Raw genomic sequence first — 26254 nt, forward strand, 5'->3', positions numbered from 1 at the left:
TGAAGACCCTCCTTAAAAACCTAAACAGGGGAAGGAAGCGAAGCCCCCCCCCCCCCCCCCCCCCCCCGGTGGCCCCTCTTTAGAACTGTGATTTTAGGCATGGTGTTGCTCCTGCTGCTCTGGATGCAGTGGTAATACTCTTTGTCCTCTAGGGTCTGCAGATGATGAGAGAATCCTGAGGTTCCTGGAGCTGGCTGGGCTGGTGAGTCATTAAGGGAGCTGACTGGAGCCTAGTGGGGTTGCTCCATCTCTGTCTGACTGTGGGGACACTGTGGTGTCTGGTGTATCCCAGCCTGGTGGCACTATACAAGGATATACAGGTCTCACTGAGCAGAGTTGCTGTCCCTAATCAGGACAGAACCCTCCCTTAGAAATCAGCAGATTAAGCACAGTGCTGGAGAGTGCTGCTGAGGAGGTAGAGATGTGTCAAGGACAGGGGTGACCTGGACGTGAAAGATGGGTGTTGCAGGATGAAAGTGATAGATGGGGATCATAGCCTGAGGGAGGTGACTTTAGCCAAAGGAAAGCAGGGGCTGGCAGTGGGAAGAGGAGAGCAGCAGGGAGGAAGGGAGATATGTTCAGGACTGTTTTGTGCTCTCTCCTGTCTGTGCATCTACAGTCTGACTTACTAGCAAGGACAGGAGGTCTGGACCAGCAGGTGGATTGGAACTGGTAAGGCTGCTACATTATCTACAAGTGAGTTTGTGTAGGTCTTGGTGGTGGTGTGGATGAGTCCTAAGCCCCCATATACACCTGGTTCACAAGTGGCATTTTCTCTGCCTCCATTGAGGCAAAGGAGAGATGAACAGTACTGGGGAACAAAGATGTCAGCTCAGCATTGTGGGTCAGGACCTGCATCCCCTGCTGTTATGTTAAAAGTGGATAGTCTTATGTGTGTTCAGTTACCTCCAAGATGATCTAACATCCCTGGGGCTGCAGAGCCACTCCTGAGTTCTGGGCCTAGTAGCTCTGGATGCTGTGCTGGGGAGGGGAGATAACTTCGAGCCTGCTTCTCTGAAGAGGTGCTCTCATGATTCTCCACTGCTGATTGGTGGTAATTCTCGTTCTTGGTCTTGTTGCAGGTATGATATCCTGTCCCCAGGGGAGATGCAGAGACTCTCATTCACCCGACTCTTCTATCTCCAGCCCAGATATGCAGGTGAGTAGTTCCAGGCTGGAGAAGAGCAGGACCCTTCATGGCCCTGGAGGAGTGAAGTGGCGGAGGCTGTCTACAAAATTCCTTTTTCTTTGCTAGCAACATCCTGGGTCCCTTGTGCCATCTGAGTCATGATTGAAGCAGGTTCTTAGAAAGACTGTTTAAAGTTTTAAATCAGCAGACCCTGATGCCCTCCACCCACGGGAGTTGAGAGAGCTGGTGGAGGTCATTGCTGTGCCCTTGGCGCGGCTGTATGAGTGATCAAGGTCCACGGGTCAGGTGCCCAGAGATTGGAAACTAGCTAATGTGGTCCCCATTTATAAGAAAGGGAGAAAGAAGTACACAGGAAACTATAGGCCCATAAGCCTCACATTGGTCTTGTGGAAAATCCTTGAAAAAATTATCAAGGATCACATCTGTGAGGGGCCAGCAGGGGAGATCATGCCCAGGGGAAATCAACATGGGTTCATCAAAGGCAGGTCCTGCCAGACCAACCAGATGGCCTTTTATGACCAGGTAACTAAATCCCTGGATGATGATGGTGTTGCCGTGGATGTAGTCTTTCTGGACTTTAAGTAAAGTCCTTTGACACTGTCTCTCACTCCATTCTCATTAATGAATTGAGCGACTGTGGCATTGATGCCTACACAGTTGGATGGGTCAAAAATTGTCTGATGGGGTGCACCCAGAGAGTGGTGGTGGATGGATCATACTCAACCTGGTGGGATGTGAATAGTGGGGTCCCCCAGGGCTCAGTCCTGGGGCCTACACTGTTCAACATCTTCATCAGCGACTTGGACGAGGGGGTGGAAAACATGTTGTCCAAGTTTGCCGATGACACCAAGATGTGGGGAGAGGTAGGCACGCTCGAAGGTAGAGAGAGGCTGCAGTTAGATTTAGACAGACTGCAGAAGTGGGCAGATGGTAACAGTATGGGGTTCAATGTAGATAAATGCAGGGTGCTGCACCTGGGGAGAAAGAATCCACAACATATATATAGGCTGGGGAGCTCCCCCCTTGTGAGCACAGAGGCGGAATGGGATCTTGGAGTCATTATTGACTCCAAGATGAACATAAGCTGCCAATGCCAGACTGGAGCCAGCAAAGCCAACTGCACCTTGTCGTGCATCCAAAGATGCATCTCAAGCCAGTCCAGAGAGGTGATACTCACCCTCTACGCGACATTGATCAGGCTACAACTAGAGTACTGCGTCCAGTTCTGGGCACCGCACTTTAAGAAGGATGTGGCCTGCCTTGAGAGGGTTCAGAGGAGGGCCACTCGCTTGGTTGGAGAGCAACAGGGCAGGCCCTTTGAGGAGAGGGTGAGAGACCTGAATCTGTTCAGCCTCAGCAAGCGGAGGCTGAGGGGGGGATTTGGTGGCGGCCGGAAACTCGTTAGGGGAGATCAGCAGCAAATAGAAAGGGCCCTATTCCCCTCAGCAGCACCTGGGGTGATGAGGAACAATGGCCAGAAGCTGCTGGAGACTAAGTTCAGGTTAGAGATTAGGAGGCGCTGTTTCACTGTTAGGGTGGCTAGGATCTGGAACCTACTTCCTAGAGAAGTGGTCCTCGCTCTTGTCGTGGGTAAATTAAAAAAGAGGTTGGACAAACACCTGTCTGGGGTCATGTGATCCCAGCGTGTGCTTCTACCAGTGGCAGGGGGTCTGACTAGATGATCTGTTCAGGTCCCTTCTGACCCCAAACTACTATGAAACTATGAATAAGTTAAGGGTGTGTGGGGGGGTGTGCATGCACATTTCCCCACAAAAGGAAATTTGAAGTGAAGTTTTTTGCCCTAGGTCTAACTATGCCTTGTAACTCTCTGTGCCCAGCAGATGCCCCATGAATACACATAAATCTCAGTGTGTTGTTCATTTATAGTCCCAGACCAAAAAGTAGCAAATACCTCTCCTGTTAGACACAGAAGAGCAATAAAGGACAAATTAAGGGGCAGGAGAACCTGGCCTACCGCTGGGAGCGCTGTCTACATATGGGTCAGTAGTACTTTTCCACAAATGTATTAAAATATCTGGCTGTGATCAATGACTGCTTCTGCCCCCCTAAGCTCATCAGGACTGCATGTCTGTGTGGGCCCCTCTACACACACAGGTGAAGGCATGATAGGATCTACTGTGCAGTCCACACAATGACACCTGCCATGCTACATGTGCATGGCAGAAGGCACAATTGTGGAATCATGCATTAGAGCCCATTGCACTTCCTTGCTGGTGCAGGGGGAGCCTCGGATCATGATCCCAGGTCCCCCTTATGCCAGCTTCTGTGGCTATGAGTCCTGCAGTTGTCAGGGCTCACAGCAGGGCAGCACGGGGCATGCTGCCGCTGCTATGAGCCCCACATCTCAGGTGGCTCCCAGCAGTGATGGGGCTGTTCTCACTATGAGCCCTGCAGCCAAGGAGGCTCACACAGGGGGCAGTGTTCTCCTACTGCAAGCCCTACAGCTGACAGTACTGCCATCACTGCAAGACTTGTCATCTGTGAGGCTGGCAGTGAGTAGTGCTCCCCTGTGGCTGGGGGCCCCTCAGTTGATGGGGCTCCCAGCCACAGGGGGAGCCCTTGCCCACGTTTGATTAACGGTGTAATTAGAACAAGCTACAAAGTTATTACACATTGTTTGTGGCATAACTTTGTAGCTTATTGCTTATTTTATCACACCGTTAATTGGTTGAATGTGTAATTGGGTCACAACTTAAGGCATGATTACCTGGTTAATCATGCCTTAAGTCTAATGCGTAGAGGGGGCCTGCATTACTGTTCATGAAGCACTTGGTTACTGTGGAGGGGAGCACCACGAAACAATTAATTTCCTCATGGGCTTTTCCCTCTGCAGAGAGAGATTTGAGTAGCGTACAGTAATTCAGGACTGAGGCAACATGCTAAACAATGAGGCAAGAGCACAACCTTGAATAGTAGCTCAATAAATAGTGTCATCCACCCTGAATGAGGCAGGGTCCTGTGGAGAAAAATACCGTGTAGCTGAACAGCATGTCCTAACGTATACTACACCAGAGGACTGAATGTAAATTCCACAGGCCAGCTTAATTCTACCATATCCTAGCTTTAAGTACTGGATGTTGCAACCTTTAACGATGTTCTTTAGCAGATTTTGATGTGCAGCGTGGGAAGTAAGTTGTGCGTAATTCTTTGTTCTGTGCTTATACAGAACCAAAATAGCTCTGGATAATTACAGTGTTGGGCGTCTTTGAAGTTGCACAAATTACAGCCTTTTCTCTAATCCACAGCAAAATTGTAGTTAGGAAGAAAGTGTCTGTGACTTTTCCACCAGATTGACTTCCCTACCAAGGCTAAAACTCCCACATTTATTATTTGAAAGTAACACCTGGTAGAGTAGCATGTTGTACTTTGGCAGCATGCATAGCTGTGACCTATATTTGAGGGAAGGCTGAGGTGGAGGGAGTGAAGGGTGTTGAGTAGAGGGACTAGGGGAAGAGAATGTGGGTGGAAAGTAATCTCATCTTCAGCTTTGTCTTATGCTGCCTGTTTGCCAATGAATTTCTTTTGGTTTCTATATGTTTTTAGCAAAAGTCTCCCAAAGTTCAGCCTGGTCTGTCAGTGAAACTGATAGCCCCACTTAGTACAACTTCTCATAGAGAAACATTTGAAAAATGTCCAAATCTATACTTGGGGAAATTAAACTCTTTCCCATGCTGATGGCTGTTACAGCCACAGGCTCCATGTTCTGTAGTGTCCTGGGGTCCATCCTTTAGCTGTTGAATAGCGCTTTGGGATCTGAGCTTGCATTGAATACGATTCTAGCCCAAATAGCTGTGAAGATAAACTTAAACTTAAAAATATAACATTTAAAACATTCAGTAGTGCCTTTGTCAGCCAGTAGCCTGAACCAGTGGCTCTGCCCCATTTATCGTCTTGGTGTCAGCTGTGAAATCCCCAGAAATGCATTTAAATGGCAGCCTAGTTGACTCTTCAGATGGATGTTTCTGTTAAAATGACCAGCACTGAAAGTACTTACATCAGAGTCTCTGACTGTGTCTCATCTAGCTGCCAGTACCTGTAGTGTTTTCCCTGCAGCTTCTGTAACTTCAGGTTTGTCATGTTAGTGCAGAAATCGTTGGCCTATTGAAAACTGAAAATTATAGAGCAGTGTAAAATGAACTCAGTTCAGTATCTAAGCAAGTGTCTGGGAGCTCCAGGATGGAGCCATCCATTAAAAATCCTCCATTTTTTAAAATTTAAAGGCAGCTACTGCAGTTTCCAGTGTGCTGCCAAATCCAGAGATCTTGCCAATAGAATTGAGGTTCAGCTTGTAGTAGAAGTGGATAGGGCTGGGTTCTACCTTCCCCAGGGTTTGCAGCCTGGGAGGCCCTTTCCCAGGTCACCCTGGTTTCAAGGTGTTTGAAATACAGACCCAAAGGCTTCTGGTGCTCAACCCGTTCCCAAAGCAGACGGAGTTTAGAGCACTCCTTTGTACCCTGACAAGTCTCTTCTCCCTTCAATATCACTAGGGCTCTGTGGCCCAGAAATCAATTGGACATATCTAGGGGGCAGCTGATAAGTTCCCTCAGCTGCTTCTGGGTTAAAAGAGAGGTGGCAGCTGGCTGTTGCAGAGGGGAATACATGAGATGAGCAGGGATCCCTCTGGAGGACCAAGTTTCTTTTCAAGATCTCTGCCTTGGTCCTCTTGTGCCTTTTGTAGTTTGCCTGTGAGCCATCAGTGGGAGATGCTGGCACTGAGAGCTCCATGCCATATTATAAGCCAGATGCTCATTTACCAGAGTCCTTATGGAAAGGAGCAGAAGTTGAAGGTTGGAGGGCGGGGAGGGGAGGCGTGATGACAGGTCCAATCAGCTACAGTCTTCTGTGCTGATGGGACTTCCTGCTTTTTCTTTCAGTGTTGGATGAAGCCACCAGTGCCCTGACAGAAGAGGTGGAGCATGAGCTGTACCGTACATGCATTCGTTTGGGCATGACCCTGATCAGTGTGGGACATCGCACCAGCCTGGAAAAGGTGAGGGAGATCCATTCCTCTCAGCCCTTGGGACAGCTGGCTCTTGGCCTACATGTGACTTGGGTCACAAAGGGCTGACGGATTCATCTTTTGGGAGTGGAAGATCAGGGGGTTGTACAGTGAGGTGTGCATGTGAGAGACCTCTCTTCACTCTTTGAAACCATTGTGCTTATTTGTGCCTGCTCTTTGAATTGCAGTTTCACAGCTGGATCTTGAGACTCTGCGGAGGAGGAAGGTGGGAGCTAACAAAAAATGAGGGCACAAAGTGTCTCCCAGCCAACAAGGAATGCTGACAAAAATGCCAAAGCTTCCAGTGGCTCCCTTCCTCAGGAGAAGCAGAAACAACTTGCCTTTCAGCAGATAACCTGCTTGGTAGATGTGGAACTGCTGAGCTAGTGAGTCCTCCATAGGGAGGATGAAGGCTTCTGGAAATACCCTGAAGGAGCCAGAGCTGAGTTTTTTCTGCTTTGTCCAATCTGCTTCTGGGGTGGAGCTCACAGGAGAAGAGACTACTGCCTCAAGTCTTCTGCAACTGGATTCCCATATCTTGCCTGCCAGTGTGGGTAGGGAAGGAACCCAGTTTGTTTGCTTTGAGAGGAACAACTCAGGACCCTTACCCACTAGGTCTGTGGTGACAAAGCAGATGGCAGTCTCTGGTGCTGCATGGAAGCAGTTCACAGTACTTTCTGCTCTGGGCTGGCCCAACGGGATCACAACCTTTGCTGAACCTCTTTATCTGTGCCAGATGTGGTTCCAGCCTCCCTTCCTGGATAGGCAGCTCTGTAGGGCAGGGCTCATTGTCACTGCTAAACCAGCAGTTGGTTATTCCAGTGGAAGCATAAAGAAAAGAAAAAAACTATGCATTTTTCTTCAGTACTGAAGCCATGTCACAAGTCAGCTGAAATACTTTGTATTAAAACCTTAGTAGCCCAAGGGTTAAATGTGTCAGCGTTTTATTAACCAGGCTAGGGAGGTGATGGAATAGCTCTGCTCTTCTGTCTTTGCATTGACAGAGTTATGCAGCAGCTGGAAGAATAGAATGCAGTTGGAGGATTTGGGCACCACCATCAGTCATGCATGGGTGTACTGGACTGGGGAGCCTTGCTGAATAGGAAGCCTCCATCCCAGAACTAACCAACCTCTGCCCCCTTCATTAGCTACAGTCAGGGAATGTCTTTATAACAGCCTCATGTAAGGGCATGCCACCCTCAGCTGCCCAGTGAGGAAGCATTTCCTGTCATTCTGCTACTGTGCCCATCTGCTCTCATGGAATCTACTTCTCAGATGCATGTCTTCCTGTTTCGCTGCAGCAGCAATCCCTGCCACCCCAGATAGTGTCAGCCTCTCAGGGGGACTGTGGGTCTTCAGCAGCCGTGGGTGAGAGGTAAAGCTGACTCACTGGTACTTAATAACTGGCTTTTTCTGTGTCTGGTGCCAATTTGGTGGGAGTAACGGGAAAGGAAACAGGGAGCCTGCTGAGTGTGCTGCTGTTACTGGCCTCGCTCCCCTTGCAGGAGGCATTTATGCTCCTCAATGATCTTCTGCACAGCCTCGTAGTCCTCCAAGGTGGTCAGGTCCCCAAGCTGGTGGGCCTTGTTCTCTACAATCTTCTTCAGCACACGACGCATAATCTTCCCTGAGCGGGTCTTGGGTAGCCTGCTCGTGACCTGGGATCAAAGGGAGTAGAGTAAGAATTAGAGTCTGAAGCTGTAGCAACCAGGGTAGGAGTAGTGGGGAAGGGGCTTCAGCTATGCTGTGCCAGTCCTGTAGGTATGGGGCAGGCAGGAGGTTCAGGGCCAGGCTTGCAGGCTTACCTGAACATACTCTGGGGCTGCATATTTTGCAATCTTCTTGGAAATCAGCTCTTGGAGATCAGCTGTTAGAGTCTCACGAGAGATATCAATGCCCTTTTTCAACACAAGGAACACGTAAACCCCTGCCAAAAACAGATGACATTACTTATTCATGTACCAAGCCATGCAGGGCTCAGATACCCTGAAGCTGATGTTTCCCAGCCTGCAGCAACACATAAGCTGTGGATGCTGAGATGCAGCTGGGACTTCATTAAAGTTCATTACCACACCATCTCCATGACATGTGGCAGTAAAAAGCTGATGCTTTTCCCAAAGCAGTGTGTTTCCCTGTTGGGGTATGTGGAATCAACAGCCTGGAGATGCATCTTCAGTACTAGCCTAGGGCAGGTCCTTTGTACCCCAAGCTATAGACACCTCTAAATATAAAGGACTGCCAGAGCCTTTGACCTTTCCTGCTCCATGCAGAATCTACTCAGTTGTGTCCCTTGTGTTGACTTCCATGCCCTCCCTATGGACTGGGCATCACTATAAGGGAAGACAGACAGAGGAACATGTGCCCTGCATGTTCCCCATGACCCACATTTAAACACAGCCAGCCTGAGTATGAAGCCTCCAACCACAATCCCCAGCAGCACACAGTGGGGACTATGGTTGTAAGTGAATGCCTCACCTTCCCCTTTGATGTTGTGAGGGTAGCCAATCACAGCTGATTCTGCCACTGCTGCGTGCTGATTCTGGAACAAAACAGGTCTGCATTTCACTTCAGCAACCCTGGCAGGCTGGCTGCAGCCTGCGCTGCTGGATACTAGCCTGGCACAGCCAGCTGTAACGCAGAGAGAGAGGGGGAGGTACCAATTTGGCCCTTAGTCCCTCTTCCTACTCCTTTCTAACCATGGCAGTCTCTGACATCCCTTCCAGCTCTGAGCTTACTTCTAGGGGCCACCCCATGTCCTGTTTCTTCTACCCCTGCTGCAGCAGCAAAATCCAGTAATACTTTTGCTGACACCATTCTGGAGTCCTGCCTTACCCCAGAGAATAGTAAGGTGCTCTCTTCTCAAAGAGCCAGAGAGAAGTAGACTTCTGAGGGTTAGCTAATTTCTGTGCTTCTCTGAATCTCTCATGATTTGCCCATCTCCAGCATGAGCCCAGCCTTAACCTTTATTCCTCCCCTGAATGCTCAATCTAGGTTCTGGCCCAGGAGAACAGCTGAGTTGTGAATAAGCCACATACTAAGCCATTAGGAAAGCTGAACTCTGAACACTTCTCAGGGGTTAGTCTTTCACCAAGCCTGGAGAGGCTCCTGGCTGGAAAAGTTTATCCCTCTAGAGAAGGCAACTGTCACATGCTCATGTGGTTGCCTCTGTGGTAGGAGGAGTCCTGATAGGTGTCAGGAGCCAGGGCTGCACATTGTCATCGCCACCTCGGTGAGCTTGGGTAGAATCAGAGCGGGACTGCTTTATGCAGCAGACCACACTTTTCATCCCACCTCCCACAGCTTTCACTACATGGCTTCCCTCTGAAGAAAACTCAGGCACCCCTAGAATAACACTAGAGCAGGGGTGGGTAATTATTTTGGGTGGAGGGCTGCTTACTGAGTTCTGGCAAGCCATCGAGGGCCACATGACAGGCAGCCAGGGGCAGATAAATATTAATTTTCTAAATTTTTAGGGGCCCTGTGGGCCGGATAGAATGACCTGGTGGGCCACATCTGGCCTTTGGGCCACATTTTGCCCACCCCTGCACTAGAGTCTGTATTTTCATGGCTTTTCTCTAACTGTTATTCATGCTGCTTCCTTAGGAGGTTCCCCTCATCGTCTTTTCCTCTTGCCTACACATCAGAGGTCAGACAGCTGGTATTGCCCCCTGCCCAAGCCTCTTACCACAGCATCCTCCACCTCTGCTGTGCCCAGCCTGTGCCCGCTGATGTTTATGACATCATCCAGTCGTCCTGTCAGTTGATAGTATCCTTCGCTGGTACGATAGACACCATCACCAGTAAAGAAAAATCCTGTGGCAGTCAGAAACATGAACCCTTTCGAAATCACATGCCTCTGACTTTGCAAATTACTGTGCAAGCTTCACTCTTATCTCATACCCCTACAGTCTGTAGCATAGTGTCAGCACTGCTCCTGCTCAGCACTCCCCTGGTGTGCTCTGCTTCCTAGCCTGGGTGCTCCCTACCCCCAGTCAACCTCATGACTTCCCCCTCCTCCACCCAGCAATATGTCACTTTCCATTATCACCCTAATTCTAGAATACATTGCTTGGCCTTCCCCTTCTCCACCCCAAGTCTGGGACAGTTACCATAGTGCAACTCTCTTGGGTTCAGTACTCCATTTTATTATTTCATTTTCTAATACCCACTCTCCCTTGACCTTCTCCCATTGCCTCCAGATGAGACACTAACACAGAATGACAGAAGTACCAGGAGGCCCCAGCTGAGCATAGAGGCCCATTGTGATGGGCACTGCACAAACTTAGCAAGAGTCCCCAAGCCAAAGAACTTATGTTCCAGAGGAAAAAGTAGTAAAGGAAACACGGTTTGCATTTTACACAAGGGGAATAGAGGTCTAGGGATATTATAGATTTATCCAAGGTGTTGTGACTACAGTAGAGCTGGGAATTGAACCCTGGTCTCATGGTCTGTTCCAGTGCAGCTATATTTTTTTCCATGTGCTTTGAACATTGCTCAGTGCAGGGACCTGCTTTGCTTCTCCTTTCCCTACAAGTTGTTACCTGGATAAGGAGTCAGGTATGTCTCCAAAAATCTCTTGTGGTCATTGTAAATAGTCCGTGCCATTCCTGGCCAGGCCTGAGAGATGCAGAGGGCTCCAGAGACATCATTCTCTGTTAGGACATTGCCCTGGAAAACATTACCCGTAGGAACAGCTATGGACAAAGACAACCTGCCCTACTAGTCATGGGTCTGCTTTTACTGAATCTGCCCAACAACAACCTCCTAACAGGAAGAGATGTAGAGAGCAAAGGGAGACAGTCTCAGGGAGCTCACCAACAGTGAGGTTACCCCCCTCTACAGTCTCCTTTCAGCATTCTGCCATCCAACTGCTTAGCAATGAGGACTGATCTGTTCTCCCTGGCGGAAGAAACAGGTGCCTGGCCTAGCTTGTTCTGCTCCTCTTCTCCCAGTCTGCTTCCTCTAATTTGCCTTAGGCTCCCATCAGCCTCCTCTGGACACAAGCAGCTCATTTTAGGCACAACTATTAGCACTTTCATTCAAGCACAGCTTCTCTTCAGTGACTATGGGGTTGGAAGCCACCAGTTCAGAATATCCCAAAGCAGTGTTTGTGAGGAATACCTCCTCACTCCTCCAGCCTCAGTCGCTCCCAGGATGGGGCACCATAGAGAGCAGTGCAAAAACACAGGCTGCACTAGAAGGGGTAGCTACCAACTCATCTAAATATAGATCTTCCTTCTGGAGCAGCTGTAATGAATGGACAGGATTTAGAGGGAATGAAAGTTGCAGATCCTCTACATTCAGCTGGATGGGGCAGCATGAGAACATTGACTAAGATAACGTATGCATCTTACCTTGTCATCCAGAAGACAGGGGCTGATACCAAAGAATGGTCGCATGGCCAGACCTGGGCGGATCTCATCTCCAGGGTCAGAGGGACGGGGAGAGATACATATGCCTCCTGTTTCTGAAGTAAATTCAGTCATAACACCCATGAAACTGGAGCACAATGAAAGTCACGTCAAGATACTGATAAATTAAGTTTGTTCCTAAGCCTCATCCTGGCTAGGGTTGCGTGTTAGTACGAAAGGATGACTTTCCCACACCTACACTTGCTGTAAGGCAGGCCCTCTGCTGGCTGTAGATTAGGGGTCTGCAACAGACCCATAAGCCAGATCCAGCCTGTAAAAAGGCCTGATCCAGTCCACAAAGGTTCGAGCTGGCAGTGTCACAGCAAGGGTGGGGGCAAGTGGAGCAACTGCCCCGGGCACCAAAGCAAAGGGGCACCAACAGGCACTGCTCAGCCGGGGTGAGGTGCAGGACGGAGCTGTGAGCAGCTCGTTTGGGGGAGACATCGGGACTGGGGAGGAAGCCTCCCACCGCTATGTGCACTCCCGGGCAAGCATGGGGGGGGGTATGCCCCCTGGATCTGTGCGGGGCAAGGGCAGGATGCCGCTGTGAGCTTTACCCCAAGACCAAACTTCACTGCTCAGCACTGTGGCCTGGTATGAGGGACTGATGGCATAGAGCTTCACCATGCTGCCAGTCTCTTCCACAGCTCTCTCCCCCACAGCACAGCCTGCTTCACCACTGCATCTGTGCTTAATCCTGCTGCAGAGGCGATGGAGACGAGCAGTAAGTGAAGGCAGCTAGCCATTCAGGGGCATGGGCAGAGTCTTGTGGCTTGCAACAGGGGCTGGATCACAAAGTATAGCCCCTGCTGGCAGAAGGTTACCAACCCCTGCTGTAGATAATTAGATGGAGTATCCTGCTCATCTTGGGCTTCTCCAACCTAGTTTTAAATAATGCAGCTCAATTTATTTGTCTATCTTGTGATGGGGCCCAGAGGCTTCTTGTGCTGGGCATTCTCTTTAAGGGGCCAAACACACCTATGGTGATGTATAATGGGAATCATCCCAGCTACTGCACAGTAGTGCACAAGAATTATTCTTAAGACAGGTTAATGACTGGGGAGCTGTAAAGGTGCTGGTAATGGGAAGAAAGGGATCTCCTTTGTTTCTTACCAGTTTGCCACCATGTGTCAACTACAGGGCAGCGTGCTTCTCCAACCACATTGAAATACCACTCCCATGCTTCTGTGTTAATGGGTTCTCCTACTGCAAAGGGAAAGGCAGATGAATATCATGGAATGGACAATTCAGAAGGACAGCATTTCAGGGACTGGCTGCTGTCTTAGACTCCGGGAGGTAAGGGACAGATGACTACCAGTTATGGAAGTCCCTCCCTCCAGCCCTGTGTATCCTATGATGTGCTATCTTCATTGAGATGATGGATCTGAGCCAAGTTATAGTCCTGGTCATTATACGGTCTCTCCCCAAGCAGTTTTGACCCCATAATATGGTGATGTTGCCCTAATGCAGCATATCTACATCTGGGAGTGGTGGCCTTTCCATCCTCAGCCATCATCCCAGCACCAACCTGAGCCCAAGATCTTGAGGGAAGATCTGTCGTATTTCTTGACCCACTTGTCCCCATATCTCAGCAGCAGGCGAATCGCTGTGGGTGCCCCATAGAACTGGTTAATTCGTAGCCTCTCCACTGTTTCCCAGTAACGTCCTGGAATGGGAAACTGAACCAATTACCTCTAGACCTGGCTCTTCCAGCCCCACCTCAACACAGTCCTGGTTTTCATATCTTTCCAGGACTCAGACAAGTTGTCTTAGCTAGGCTGGCCCAGTTTAAGGATATAACTGAAGCACTCCACCTAGCTCACAGTCTCTGCTGTGGGAATGAGTTCAGCCAGCATCACCGACAAAGGTGACTCCTCATATATGTGCTCAAGAAGAGACTGCTCCAAAGGAGGGAGGAATTGGCTCTGCTCCTTGCCACCACCCTTCCTCAGGAAAGCTATTGAATTGGCCTCCCCCTGCACTGCCTGTCTTCTGAGCTTCAAGAGAAACTCAGTCTGTGTTCCTGCTACATGCTGTTCCATTAACAAACCCTACTAATGCTATGATGGGAGAACCCCTGCTCCCTGGACTGAGAGGGGAATTCATTTCACGACTCTTCTGCACCCGTGTGCTGCATGGAACAGCCAGGATCACCACCCCACTCCGAGGGTTCAGTTTAAGGTACTTTGAAAGCTTTTATAATATATAGCTTGTCCTAGTCCTTGTAGAACAGCTGCTACATGTTTCTGAAGACAGGATCACCCTCATTTCCCCAGGTCCACCACCTCCTCTTAGCTAGTTTCCCTGCTCCATGTCCTTAGCTCCTGAGCCTCCTTAGTACTCACCAGGGTCAGGGTACAAAGGTGTGCTCTCAAAGAGGACGGTTGTTCCTCCATTGCAGAGTGGGCCATACACCACATAACTGTGCCCTGTGATCCAACCAATGTCTGCGACGCAGCCAAACACATCCCCATCGTGGTAATCAAACACATACTGTACACAAGAGAACAGACAGCAATGGCTGCATCCTTGAAAGAATTCCCCTCCCCCCTGCAGAGGGTGATAGCTCTGATTAAAGTGTCCTCATACCCCATCACTGTCAACTGTCACCCTACACCCATCTGTCACAGCCTAGGTCTGTTTAGGTTGTATCTTATGTCACTGGAAGCACCTGAACAAGGGAGGCTGGGTCCTGACCAGGGCCTGGCTGTTGCTGTTCTGAGGAAAGGTATCTGCATAGATTCAGACAAGGCCATCCCTGTTAATTCTGCAGTGTCAAAGCTAAAGGAAGCTTAGCTGGAGGAAAAGTTCACTGGCAGGAACAATTTGAACCACGTCTACATACTGCTGGGTTATAAAGCAACTACACTACTCCAGAAAAAGACATGAGCTTAGTGAAAACCTCTGGTCTTTGTTCAACAACTATATTAAATAAGGAGCTGGACCAGCTACATAGTAAATGACACTGGCCCTTTTGTAGTGACAGTCTATGGATCAGCTACGTAGTCCTGTCCTGGACAGAAAACTGTTTGGCAGTGCTCATCCCATCTCATCCAGGGCAGGGCTGGAGAAGAGCCAGAGAAGAGGAATTATTAGGGAACGAGAGATTTTCATAAGAAGGGGAGACTGGGGCTATTTAGTGCAAAGGAGATGAGATGTGAGGTGGTGCAACCAAATAATGAGGGTCTAGGGCCTCACTGAGGTTCATCCTTCTCAAAACAAAAGAACAAGCAGATAGTCAATGAAAATGCAAGGCAGGTCATTTAAAATAAATGCAAGGCAGTTCTTTGAGGTAAGTGTTAGCATACCAAAGGTGTGCTAGCTCATGGAGCCCCAGCCCCTTATAGAGAGCTGTCCTGCTCTCTGAACAGTCACTCTCTTTGTTTTTCACAGATTCTGTAGTGAATTTTTTCACTTGAGCATCTTAAAACCAAGCTACTGTTTCTTTCCCACTGCCAACCCTACAATCTCTCTTATGGGCTCTGAGTGTGAATGGTCTTGTAATCAAAATCCTGCCTGTGCTCTGTGAGCCAAGACAGGCTTCAGCTCCCTCTCCTGCTGCTGTGTTGTCTCTGCAGGGGAAAACACACCTGTCCACAACAGAAGCCTGGCTCTGCACACTCACTAGGACCCAGAGTACAGGAGATTTGTTTCATGTACTCCTTCTTCTTTCCACAAGGGCCTTTGATACCAGGCTGAAGTGGCAGGAGAGGCAGAATATCCATACACCCACCAGCTTGCAGAGCTAGTCTTCCAGTGAAATATCTATTTTTCTTGGGTTTGGTACCTGCTCCTTCATTTCCCCACTGCTCCATGCCAAAAAAGCTCCTCAATGTAAATCTTTTGGAAGCCCATTCTGGCTGTTGCTCCACAATCTGCCATTTCTAACCATACTTTAAAAAATGATGTGCTCCGTCTGCCTTTAAGGCCAGAGTGGCAGTGCTCCAGCTCCTGTGAAGAACCTGGCTGACAAGAGGGTGACAAATGAGGAAGTCTCAGCATGTACCCAATGGAAACTCTCCCTCCTTAGTGTCTGTTTAATTTAAGATAATTAGGTCAGCACCAGACTGCTGAACCCAGCTGAGGAAAACAAACGATGATTACTTCTAGCTCTGGGTCATGTCTTCCAGAGGCAGCTAGAGCTCAAATGGACATTTTGGAATTGGATGGTGTTGCCTGCTCCCCACATGCTTGCTTAGGAGGAGCAGCCCCTGCTTTCAGTTTCTGCTCTCAGGAGCCGACTCCTCCATCCCCTACCCTTTCTTGGGAAAGTTGGCAGCCAATGCTTCTGTCTCAGAAATATAAGAGTGGTACAACCTGGCTAATAACAATTAGCTCCCAGTATCATTCCCAGTTTTCTGTGCATTTGTCCAGGGCCTCCCTAATGACCTGAATAAAATGTCAGATAACACTGTCTGTATCTGAGGCCACCTTTTCTGAAAGATACTTTGCTCCATTTGGATAGTAAACCTCAATCTTAAATGCTTTATAAACTACCACTAGGAACAGAGCTTTCACCCTTGAACACCTTCCTCTCTCTGTAAGTATGCCCTTATTCCCCCTCTAGGCTTGTAAGTAGATCACTGATTGAACTGGGACAGAGCATATGCACAGAAGGAAAAGGCAGGGGCTGTTTCCTGTCTCCTGACACTGAGATGGAGGTGGCTTGGTGTCCTAACAATGCTTCCTGCTGCTGGGGAGTAACGCACTGCCTGATCTGACAGTCTCCGAATACAGCAGGGAAAGGACATAGCCACAAACAACTAAATACAGCAGTCATATTGATGTTGACATCTGCTCCTTCCCACCCTCAAACCTTGTGCTGTTTGTCATTGTTTGAGCCATGTGGAGCACAGAACATCCCCTCCCCCAGGTTTCTGCCCTTTGCAGCACAACGGGGCACCATGTCTGCTCGAGAGCATGCCCTGCTACCTGGACTCAGGCCTGTTCTGGTCCTAGTGGTGGCACTGACCTTTAGCCACATTGCCCAGAGATTCTTCCCTAGCTCAAGTAGCTTAATTCCTGTGGTTGGCAAGGCAGGTTGGTAGTCCTAATCAACCTGCTGTCTATGTGCATAAGGAAACTGATAACCCCACCGTGCATGACTGGGCCCTCATTACCATCTTGGCTGGGACGGTTTAGTCATGCTGGATTAGATGACCTTGTGAGATCCTTTCCAGCCATAATTTTATAGGATCCTACCTTATGTGTGAGGGCAGCGTAGAGTAAGTAGCCTGCCTGAGAATGGACCAGCCCCTTGGGTTTGCCAGTACTGCCTGAGGTGTAAAGAAGAAATAGCAAGTCTTCACTGTCCATGGCAACAGGATCACAGCACACGTCCTCTTTCATTATTTCCTGTGACAGAAAGCAGAGAAACTCTCATTCTGGGATCTCCTCACTGCCCCCAGATTTACTTCCATTCTCCCCACACCTGCTCTTACCTTGCATAAGTCATTTACTGAGTTCAAAATGCAGGTTGGAAAGCTTTATGTGTCTTAAAGCCATGATTCTCAGCCAAGGTGCTGCTGCTCCCTGGGGTGCCATGACATCCTTTTAAGGGTGCTGGGAGATGGTGATATGCAATACTAGCACTGTTTGATGTGCAAACACCTACACTTACACACAATTCACAGGATAAACCCAGAGATTTCAAATAGGAATGCAGAGTGTCAGAAACATGCTGACCTGCTGTGGTCTGAGTTCTCTGCAACACAATTCCCCAAGTAAAAACTAAGAGCTGGCATTTTCTGAGGGGTGCCCTGAATTTAAAAGGGATGAGAACTACTACCTAGGGCTAGGGACAGAAGTTACATATAAACCGGTTAGATCATAAGATACTGGTTTAAACTTGTAACAGAACTGAAGTCCAGTGCACATAAACCAGTTTCAAAATGGCTGAAACTGGTTTAAGATAAACTTGGTTGAATGTAGTATCAGACTTAACTGATTTGGGTCAAACTGGTTTATGAAACTTCTGTCCCAGGCCCCTTCCTGGTTCAAGATAAATCACAATCCCCCAGCATTCCAACATGCTTTCCAGCCCCAGGCTGGGCTGGGCTGGGCTATTTACTCCAGCAAAGAAGGGTTGGGGTGGTAGCCAGGCAAATCCTGGGTGGGGTCTGGGACCAGGGACTTCTCTTTCCCAAGTACAGAGCAAGTTGCCCTACTAAAAACTTACTACTGGCTGTGACTGTGGCACCTGGAAGCAGGAAGAGGAAGTGATGAGCAACTTTGCAGAATCTTGCTGTTGTGATTCCAGACTGCAAATCTCACAGGCTTTGGGGCAGCAGGAAGAGGAAGCGAACACACAGGCCATGCTGGCTATGTGCTTCAGTGCCCCCCTTTGGCTTCTGGCTTAAGCCACTGCAGGTATGAGACTGCATTTTCTGAATCAAAAGTGAATGTCTGTCTAGTTGTTTCCCAGCTTAGTCTCTGTATTTTAGACTAACCTGCAAAGACTGAATCACTTTAGCCTCATGCTTTTTGACTGTCTGTACTTAAACAACCTCAAGTTGTACTTAAACCACTGAATTCCCTGCCACTCTTTGTGTTCAGTAAGGCTTACCTTCTCTAAAGTCATACCACTCTAGAAAGAAGAAACACCCTGAAAATTTAGTATTAAATGGCACTCCAGTGTCCTGCCTTTTGATTACTAATTCACTCTTGTTAGGTCAGGTGTATTCTATTTTTGGTAATCTGATGATTTTTTTTGTTCTGAAGTGCTGGTACCACACACTCCCCCTGGCTGAGTTATTTCTGACACAGGCACCATAACCCACTATAAAGGCCTAATCAACAATTCTGCTGATGCACTATTCAAAATAAAATCCAGTTCCTTTTTGCCAGGGCTGCAGTGGCTCTGCAGTGTAAGCAACAGGAAGAAGTGGTAATCACTTTAGCTTGGTCATTAGTCAGCAGCTCTGACCATGAACCCAACCAGGCAAAAGCTCTGTTAAGTAAGAAGAGGCTATTTGCACACAGTTAGTTCTCTGACTACCACAGAATTCTTCTGAAATACTTTTTAGCTCAGCTCTGGTTAGAACATAATGGAAGTAATAGAAATGTTGTGACAATTACACCTCCGCAGAAAAAATCAGCACTGCAACCCTGAGGTTGACCATTACTTGATGTTGAGAGACTATTTAGCTGGTACTCTGAAGGCAGGGGAGATTTGTATCCAAAGGTTAGATATGTAGGAGGGTGTGTGTGTGTGTATGTGTTTGCACCTTATAGACTAGCTAACTAGTCTATAAGGTGCAAACAGATCTAGCACAAGTTTTCATGAGCTAAAGCTCATTTCATCAGAGCCTGTGAAAGGACTGCAGAAAGTGTAAGAAGGAGAGAGAAAATACAAAAGACAAGGAAGGGTGGGGAGGGAGAAGGATGCAGTGCTGGGAGAAGCAAACAAGCAAGCAGTAAACCTGTAGGAACAAAGGAGTCACAGGATAAGACAAGTAACAAGATAAGAATCCTGTAGTCCCTGATTAAACCATACTTAACACAACATAGTCTGTGGGTGATTTCTTGTTCTTGACCAATTTCCTGGTCAAATCTGTTTTCAAAAGTTTGCTGTGTAAGAACTGCCACACTTAGGTCAGTGATGGAGTGTCCAGGGGGATAAAGTATTCTGTCAACGGACGCTGCCTATGATGGAGTTAGAGCACCCATGTTTCCCAACCACATCATTGCCTATACTCTGCATAGCACTGATATTCTAATTGGAGTCAGCAGATGTGTTTGTGGCCCCCCACCTGGGGTGGCAGAGGTGCTGCAGGTCAGGCAAGGCACCTGAGCAAAGCTGTGTTTATGGGGAGCTCAGAGGTGGTGTGGCAGGGGAAGCTACAGCACAGGAGTGAAGTGCATGGCAAGGGCCCTGTGGGGAGCCCAGACTGGAATGGCAGCAAGTGCTTCAGAACTGGCCATACAGACTAAATGTACTTGATCTCATTTGATTTTAGAATCTAAACAGTCCTGGGAATAACTACTGCTTGGGTAGGAGACTTCCTAGAAACCCAGGTGCCATAGGCAGCCCTTGAGTTTTGGTACTTCCACAGGCCAAAGTGGCTAGACTGACTGGCCAGAGATGCTTTGGTTGGGCCCATCTCCAAACCTGGGAGACCAACAACAGTAGCAGCTTTAGAGCAGGATTCTGGTGCTGGAGCAGAGAGTTTTCAAGACCTTGCCTATACTCCCACAGGCTGTCATTAGTACTACGCCACAACAGTACACAGGGCTATCACCACAAAAACATTCCTTGCATTCACGATCCTTTCCAGAGAGCAGAATAATAGCTCTTGGGACAGGTCTTTGCCTGAGCAATAAGCCTTAGATCATTCATGCCAGACCCTAATGCATGCTTTTACCACAGAACAACACCCCCAATTCATCCCAGTATAAACAAGGTTCTGACTCCTACATGATCCCATAGGCTAGAGACAGACATCACCCATAAACTGATTTAAGTGATCAGAAACTGGTTTAAGCCTGTAACAGAACAGACTTTCAGTACACATAAACCAGTTTGAAAATAGCTGAAACCAGTTTGAGATAAACCTGGTTGAATGTAGTATCAGACTTAACTGATCTGAGTCAAACCAGTTTATGTAATGTCTCCCAGACCCCTTCCTGGTTTAACTTCAACCAGAGTCCCCTGGCATCCCAGATGCTTTGCAGCCCTGGGCTGGGCTCTCTGCTCCACAGCAGGGCTGGTCCCTCCCCTCCGCTTTCTTGCTGGAGCTCCGGCACAGATTGCAGGCACAGCAGTGTCTCCCTGGCTTCCCTTTGCTCCCTACCCTTCCATCCCCCTCAAGCAGGGATACCCCCCTCCCCTCTCTAGCACATGGTATGCTAGCTAATGCTGAGAGATGTCTGTGTAAGGCAGACAGGACAGTGTCTTGTTTTGGAGCTAATTAACAGGTCAGCTGGTAATGTCCCTCCCTTTCTTCCTTGGAAAAAATAGTTTAAGAAGAGCTTGAACTAATGAGAGAGGCTTTTGTTTTCTTGATGGGGTGCTAAATGCTGTGTCACTCCCTGCTGGCTCCCTTGCTGGTCAGGAGCAGCAGGGGTGGGGCTGGGGGTGGGGACCCCTCCCTAATCAAAGTGTCCTGCTGGGGCCTGACCATGTCCCCCTCAGCTCAGCAGTGTTGAAGGGAACGGCGGGCTGCTCTAGCATTCCCCCACTCCCACCCCCCTCCCAGCTTCTAGCCTGAGCCACTGCAGGCATATGCCTGCATTTCTTCAGTCCAGAGGGGATGTCTATCCAGTTACAAACTGGTTCAGCCTAGGCAGGTTAGACTAACCTGCAAAGATTGAATCAATTCAGGTTCAGGCTTTTTGAATGTCTGCCCCTAGCCACAGGGTACATGTCCTTCCTGGGAGGAGAGGGAGGGATATGGTAGTAGCTTCACAGAACATCTCACCTCATCCAGCGGCACATCCAGGTCTGACATGGGAACCTTTTGCTCAGTCCTCATGGAAACCAAAACTCGTTTCACCTTCGGGCACCATTTCATAGCCTGGTCCACTGTCTGCTTCAGCTCAGTAACCCGACCCCCTCGGAGCCCCTGATTCACTGTGATCACTGTCTCTGATTGAGCTGGAGAGGACAAAAGAGAGAAAACTAATAGCAGTGCTGCCAGGCCTTCTCTTCTGCCCAGCTGAGGGTGCTTTCTGCTCTCTTGCCATGTGTCATTCTCATGATGTCTCTATCACTTTGGTGCCATGGCCTAAATCCTTCCCTGCTCCACTTTCATTTTTCTTTCTCCAACCTCCCCCCACCCAAACTGCTCTTTTTTTTTCATGACCTCTCTTTAAACAAGAGCAGTGACATTCTCCTTCTTTCAGCAATGTTTGCAGAAAGGTAACATATAACCATAGGAGTGGTAGGGTTTCACAGCCTGGCTCCCATTCCTGAGGCAGAGAACACCCTACACACACACCAAAAGAAGACCCCAGCTGCTCCTACTTTAACAATTCTGGGTTTGATGCAGCCAGGCCCAGAGCCCACTGACTGAAAAAGGGCTTGTAGTGGGCCTTCTAGTGCATGCCCTTGCTTTAGGGAGGATCTAGTCCTCTCCTCCCAGCACTGAAGTAAGGCAGGACTCCTCTATCATTCCCGATGGGTGGGTGTCTTGCCATGAAAAGGTCAGCTATTGAGAAGGATTCTGGCAGTCTTGGGGAACAAGTGCTATTGCAGAACTCTGCTTAGGGCTAGGGAGCTTCTGCAAGTATAGATGCTAAATGTCCCCTGCTGCTCCTTCCATGTCTATCTACACCAACTAGCAGTCATGAATGAACTCTGTGAGGCTTTGCAGACTGTTCCTCAATTAGCTTCCTAATCACTGCTTTTATTTTTTAAACCAGCATTTCTGGTGAGGTGGCTCTGAAGCTACAGCTTGAAGGTGAGTTTACAAGTTCTCTGAGTGAGCACGATTCAGCCCTAAATCCCCAACCTGACCCATCGGCAAGGAGTTGGCCAAGGACAGCCTCAGTGCCTGGGAACTTTGTGCACAGTCACTGTAAGCCTCATTGGTCAAACAGGAATCACCGTTGTTCCTAAAAAGGAAAGGATGAAGGGACATGTCCTGCCTAAAAGGCAACTCTTACCATCCTGGATTCTGTCAGCTAGAGCCTCAGCGCTGAATCCAGCAAATACCAACATGTGTATGGCTCCTATCCGGGCACATGCAAGCATGCTTGCCACAGCCAGAGGGCATGGGGGCATGTAAATAGTGACCCGGTCACCTTTCTTCACTCCCTGCCGTTTCAAGGTGTTTCCCAATCGGCATGTCAACTCCAGTAGTTCCCTGTCCAAAGAAATCACTTTGTAATTGGAGGCGAATTACAATGGCTAGCAGGAACATCCCTATCACCCCACCTTAGAGCTGGAAATAAATGGCTGAGGTTCTCTTACATCCTAATCTTCCTCTAGATCAGTTCCTAATGGGAAGAATTGTGAACATGCCGATCCAGACAGTTCACTGAGAAGCAGAAGAGGTGGCAGCCATTAAAAGACCAACATAACTAATTTCCAGCTAACTGAGAGTGTGGACAGTTAAGCCAGAGCTTCCTTATTGGACAACTATTCCATTATGAGGTGTCTAATACCTTCTTCTTGTCTAATGTCAAAGACTGGACACTGGACTACAGGGAGCACTGGGAACATTGCGTTATTGCTGGGGTACGCATATGTGGAAGATGGGGCATGGGGAAGCCCTCCTGGTTCTACCTCTGCTGCAGCCTGAGGGCTTGCTGTGCTTACACAAAAATGCTGCTATGCTGTTGAGAACTGCTGTCACTTCCTGCCTGCCTAAAGAAGGCTGGGGCTGGTCACAGCAAGAAAGTTGTCCCAGGTCTGGGATTCCCCTCCATCAATCCTGCAAGGCTGCAACCCAACCACTGCTGATTTTCTGAGTGCTGTCACATGCTCACAGTACACAGGAATCATTGTGCCTTTGTCACCTACCACAAGTGAGCTGAGTGCAACCAGATTCCTCTACTGCATGCACCTCTCACACTCACACACTACTGACCGGTATGTAATCTGGACCTCTTTCCCAGGTTCATCTTTCTCCCAGATCAGGGCCACTTTGTTTGGAGCTCTGTGGACATGTCGATCCAAACAATTCACTGAAACAGAATATTGACCAGGATCACCTGTTTATAGGGTCTTCCACCTCACTGACCCACATAAGACCAGTGCTGGTACCTCTGTTCTCTGATTACAATCTGGGCTCGGGGGGCAGGGAGCACTGCCTGCTGGTTAGCTTGGTATTCTTCTGGTCCTATCCCATGTGACTGCTGGACCAATCTTCAGGTCATAGACACTATCCCAGCCCCATGCCCACACCTTTAACCTCTCCAGGTTCGTGTCCATCACACTCACAAACAGCTCAGCCACGCTGTTCATCAATACGTTTCTGAACAGAAACTACTACCAACTGAACAGAACTAAACAGAAAGTGATAGTGATGATCTCTACTTTTCATAAGAAATTTTAATTTAAAGTGCCTCATAAATATTAACTCAGTAATTCTTACAGGAGTTCTGTGTGGCAAAGAAGAGATCTACAGTTATTGCTTCACCTACCACTAGAAAGCACCTGCCTCTGTAGCGGGCTGAGGCAGCCGCGTAACAACACTCCATAGGAAATGTTTAGGACAGGAAGTGATCATCTCTGGAGGAAATAGAGGAAAGCAGAATGCAGTGACCTGAGATGGGACAGAACTAGGGCAATGAGTCCCAGGGAATTTTGCAGACTCCAAGTGGTGAAGACTTTTGAAGCAGTCTCCCAAAGCAAGCTCCTCTGACTGGAGTAACCCTTCCTTCCTCAGTGCTGGAAGGAATTTGCAATTTTATAGGGAGCCTCAGCTACATTTGATGTTTTTCTTTAACACCACAGCTCTTGAAGCCAAGAGATCATGTGGGAATCTCCACTTTCATTATAAAGAAAGTTTCTAGCTCTCAGAGTTGTAAAGAAAAGGTTGAAAATATGAACTGTAAAGCCTCAAACCCAGAAGGCAAATAAAAAGATCCTTAAGTTATGCTTCCTGAGTATTTAGAGTTGGCAATGCTATTATTTAGCAGTGTGAAGAAGCACTCAGCAATAACAAATCAGAGGTAATCACTTACTGAGTCATAATGCCACTAGCACTTAATTTTTTTAGGTGGCTCTCAGGAAAGGGTACTAATCAGACCCAATGATGATTAGCTTGTGAGTGCAGAAAACCCCCCAGTGCATGACCATCCAACTGCAGTTGCTCAATCGCTACTAGATATGTGCTCATCCCCATCAAGCCAATCACATTCTTACACACCTACTACAAATCTTACACAGCCAATCAGAACACATTCCCAAAAGCTAAGCTTGTAGCTGGATCTAAAGGGATGTTCTTCATTCCTCACAATTTACCAGAATGTGCTCTAACTAGTCCCAGTTTCTTCCCAGTGAATCATTTCACTGAAGGCACCTCTGAGCAGGCCATGGATTTACTTGCAATGAGGACTTGGAGAAAACCCAACAGGAAAACTCATTGGGAAGTGCTATTACCCACTTACATTCTTCACCCTTACTCTCCCCCAGCTGCTTGGGTGCTGGTTGTCAAATTCTTCCTCCCCCTGTTTAGGATTTCTGTGCAAGGGAAAAATGGATCAGTGCACACAGTTAGCTTCATCCAAGAAAGTGTCAACAACCAGGAATCTAATACTGCCATAAAGTGCTCCCTAGCTACTGGGTAAAGGGAGGAGTCTATGTTTTCAGTCCCAGAAACAGACTCACAGCATTTCAGCGAGAGTGAAAAGGATCCACCCTAAGAGGCAGGGATCAGGCAGATTCCCCAGCAAGCCAGAGGACAGAGAAGGGGTTATGGCTTCCAACTTACCTGCTACATTCAGTTGTCCTCCCAGGAACCAGGCAACCCGGCCCTGCTGCAGGTTACAGTCCTGGACAGAATGAAAGGGGCTGATCCATGTGAGTCGGTTCCGTCCTAGTGTCCCCCAGAACGTATCCACCTGCTCCACTGACATCCTGTAAAGGCCCTGGTGGTTCCTTGATCCAGGAAAGGCTACAGCTTCTGGCATATATGCTGTCAGGGACCCACCGCTCCAGGCTCTCACTATGCTGGACAAAAAGGGGCCTCTAGAGGTTTGAGAACAGACTTTTAGGCAGCAATCCCTGGGCAGCAGCCAAGCCATGATTCAGAGTGCAGAAGAGCTTCTCGGCTAGAAGTGGTCTTCAGGAACTTCTACTTCTCCTTTGTGCATAAGGCACAAGCTAGGATGTGTTGTTTTGCCCCTAAGGGGCAAGTTGCTGTGTTAGCTGCGCCCCTCTCTGGCCATCAGATTACAAACCTATACTCAGAGAGCTCCAGAGGTGGTCCCTTGCCTCCTCACACAGTCTTTCTTCTCTCCCAAATATGAGCAAAAGAAATCCAATCCCTTTTAAGGGAGGGGAAAGGGGTGGGCTATAGAAATATCTGACTGGAATAACCTTCATGCTAATCTGAGTCCTGACAGCGGCTCCTGAACTGGAGCCAACCTTGGCTGGTGCCTGCATGCCCAGCCACAGACAATTCAGACTGGCCTGTGTCACTGCACAATTGCTCCCCTTGCCCCAACATTAATTGACCTTGTATGCTCAGAAGTTGAACAAAGCCCTGTTCACCCTGTGGACTGATCGTACCCATTCATGCCCCATGCCTGTTTGCTCCACTTGGATTCTTCTTCCAATCTCAAAAGTGAGGCCCCCCTCCCCACCACTGTTCTGACTTTTCTACTTGGAACAACACCCCTTCTGTTTTCTTCCAAACAGTCTTCCTCACCTTTCTCAATAGCCTCTTTAAAATGTTCTTTCATAAAGTCTTCCAGTCGCCAAAGGAAGGAGCTGACAGGAAATCTTTGCTGACTAGAGGTTGCACCTTTGATTGGTCATCCAAGGCAGCATGGGTCTAATCTAGGTGGTCTATCTAAGTGTCCTAGGGCAAGGACCTTCTTTCTTTTCACTGCTATTTATACCTTGCCACAAAAGTGAGCTGTATGTGGTGACTGCATCAGAGATTACATGGTTTGAGTTACTGGCATTGTCATTTCTTTCAAAGGGGAGAGCTATCAGTAATGTGAGACCAGGGGACCTGTTCCAGGATTTGGGGAAAAGAAGCAGAGACATGGGTTTAATGG

General features: G+C 48.4%; 2 protein-coding genes across 9 annotated transcripts in view; one reads left to right on the plus strand and one right to left on the minus strand.

Annotated features, from left to right (window-relative positions):
• ABCD4 (ATP binding cassette subfamily D member 4) overlaps window positions 1-7095 on the plus strand; it is a 38380-nt gene extending 31285 nt beyond the window's left edge. For all 4 annotated transcript variants that reach the window (XM_019518835.1, XM_019518832.1, XM_019518833.1 and 1 more), the window contains 5 exons: window positions 153-202; window positions 620-672; window positions 1083-1159; window positions 6046-6161; window positions 6359-7095. In XM_019518835.1, coding sequence (XP_019374380.1) covers window positions 153-202; window positions 620-672; window positions 1083-1159; window positions 6046-6161; window positions 6359-6454 — 392 coding nt within the window. In that variant the 3' untranslated portion in view covers window positions 6455-7095. The remainder of the gene's footprint in view (window positions 1-152; window positions 203-619; window positions 673-1082; window positions 1160-6045; window positions 6162-6358) is intronic.
• A 2-nt stretch (window positions 7096-7097) lies between these two features.
• LOC109298631 (acetyl-coenzyme A synthetase 2-like, mitochondrial) lies at window positions 7098-25803 on the minus strand. 5 transcript variants are annotated; one of them, XM_019518827.1, is made up of 14 exons: window positions 24961-25794; window positions 23113-23209; window positions 22187-22386; window positions 21001-21176; window positions 16784-16936; window positions 13927-14074; window positions 13110-13247; window positions 12695-12787; window positions 11525-11637; window positions 10712-10838; window positions 9856-9983; window positions 8646-8709; window positions 7976-8097; window positions 7098-7828 (listed from the first exon to the last, which is right to left on the minus strand). In XM_019518827.1, the coding sequence occupies exons 1-14, from the start codon at window positions 25271-25273 to the stop codon at window positions 7652-7654; spliced, it is 2049 nt and encodes a 682-aa protein (XP_019374372.1). In that variant the 5' UTR covers window positions 25274-25794; the 3' UTR covers window positions 7098-7651. The 5 variants fall into 5 exon arrangements, with proteins under 5 accessions (XP_019374372.1, XP_019374373.1, XP_019374375.1 ...); XM_019518828.1 differs by lacking the exon at window positions 13110-13247 and having other exon boundaries at window positions 24961-25793; XM_019518830.1 differs by lacking the exon at window positions 7098-7828 and having other exon boundaries at window positions 7978-8097; window positions 8646-8725; window positions 24961-25800.
• Between the last annotated feature and the right edge of the window lie 451 nt (window positions 25804-26254).

Source organism: Gavialis gangeticus, unplaced genomic scaffold (genome assembly GCF_001723915.1).
Source record: "Gavialis gangeticus isolate Ggan-Ray unplaced genomic scaffold, GavGan_comp1, whole genome shotgun sequence".
NCBI classification, from domain to species: Eukaryota; Metazoa; Chordata; order Crocodylia; family Gavialidae; genus Gavialis; species Gavialis gangeticus.

What these genes read in the sequence shown, in the direction of transcription:
- LOC109298631 (XM_019518827.1), bottom strand. Translation starts at nt 25,273, where the DNA reads ATGGCTTGGCTGCTGCCCAGGGATTGCTGCCTAAAAGTCTGTTCTCAA. An exon ending in TGACACATGGTGGCAAACTG is followed by an intron (nt 11,638 to 12,694) that starts GTAAGAAACAAA and finishes AATTTACTTCAG; the next exon opens with AAACAGGAGGCATATGTATC. An exon ending in CCTGTCTTCTGGATGACAAG is followed by an intron (nt 10,839 to 11,524) that starts GTAAGATGCATA and finishes AATGTTTTCCAG; the next exon opens with GGCAATGTCCTAACAGAGAA.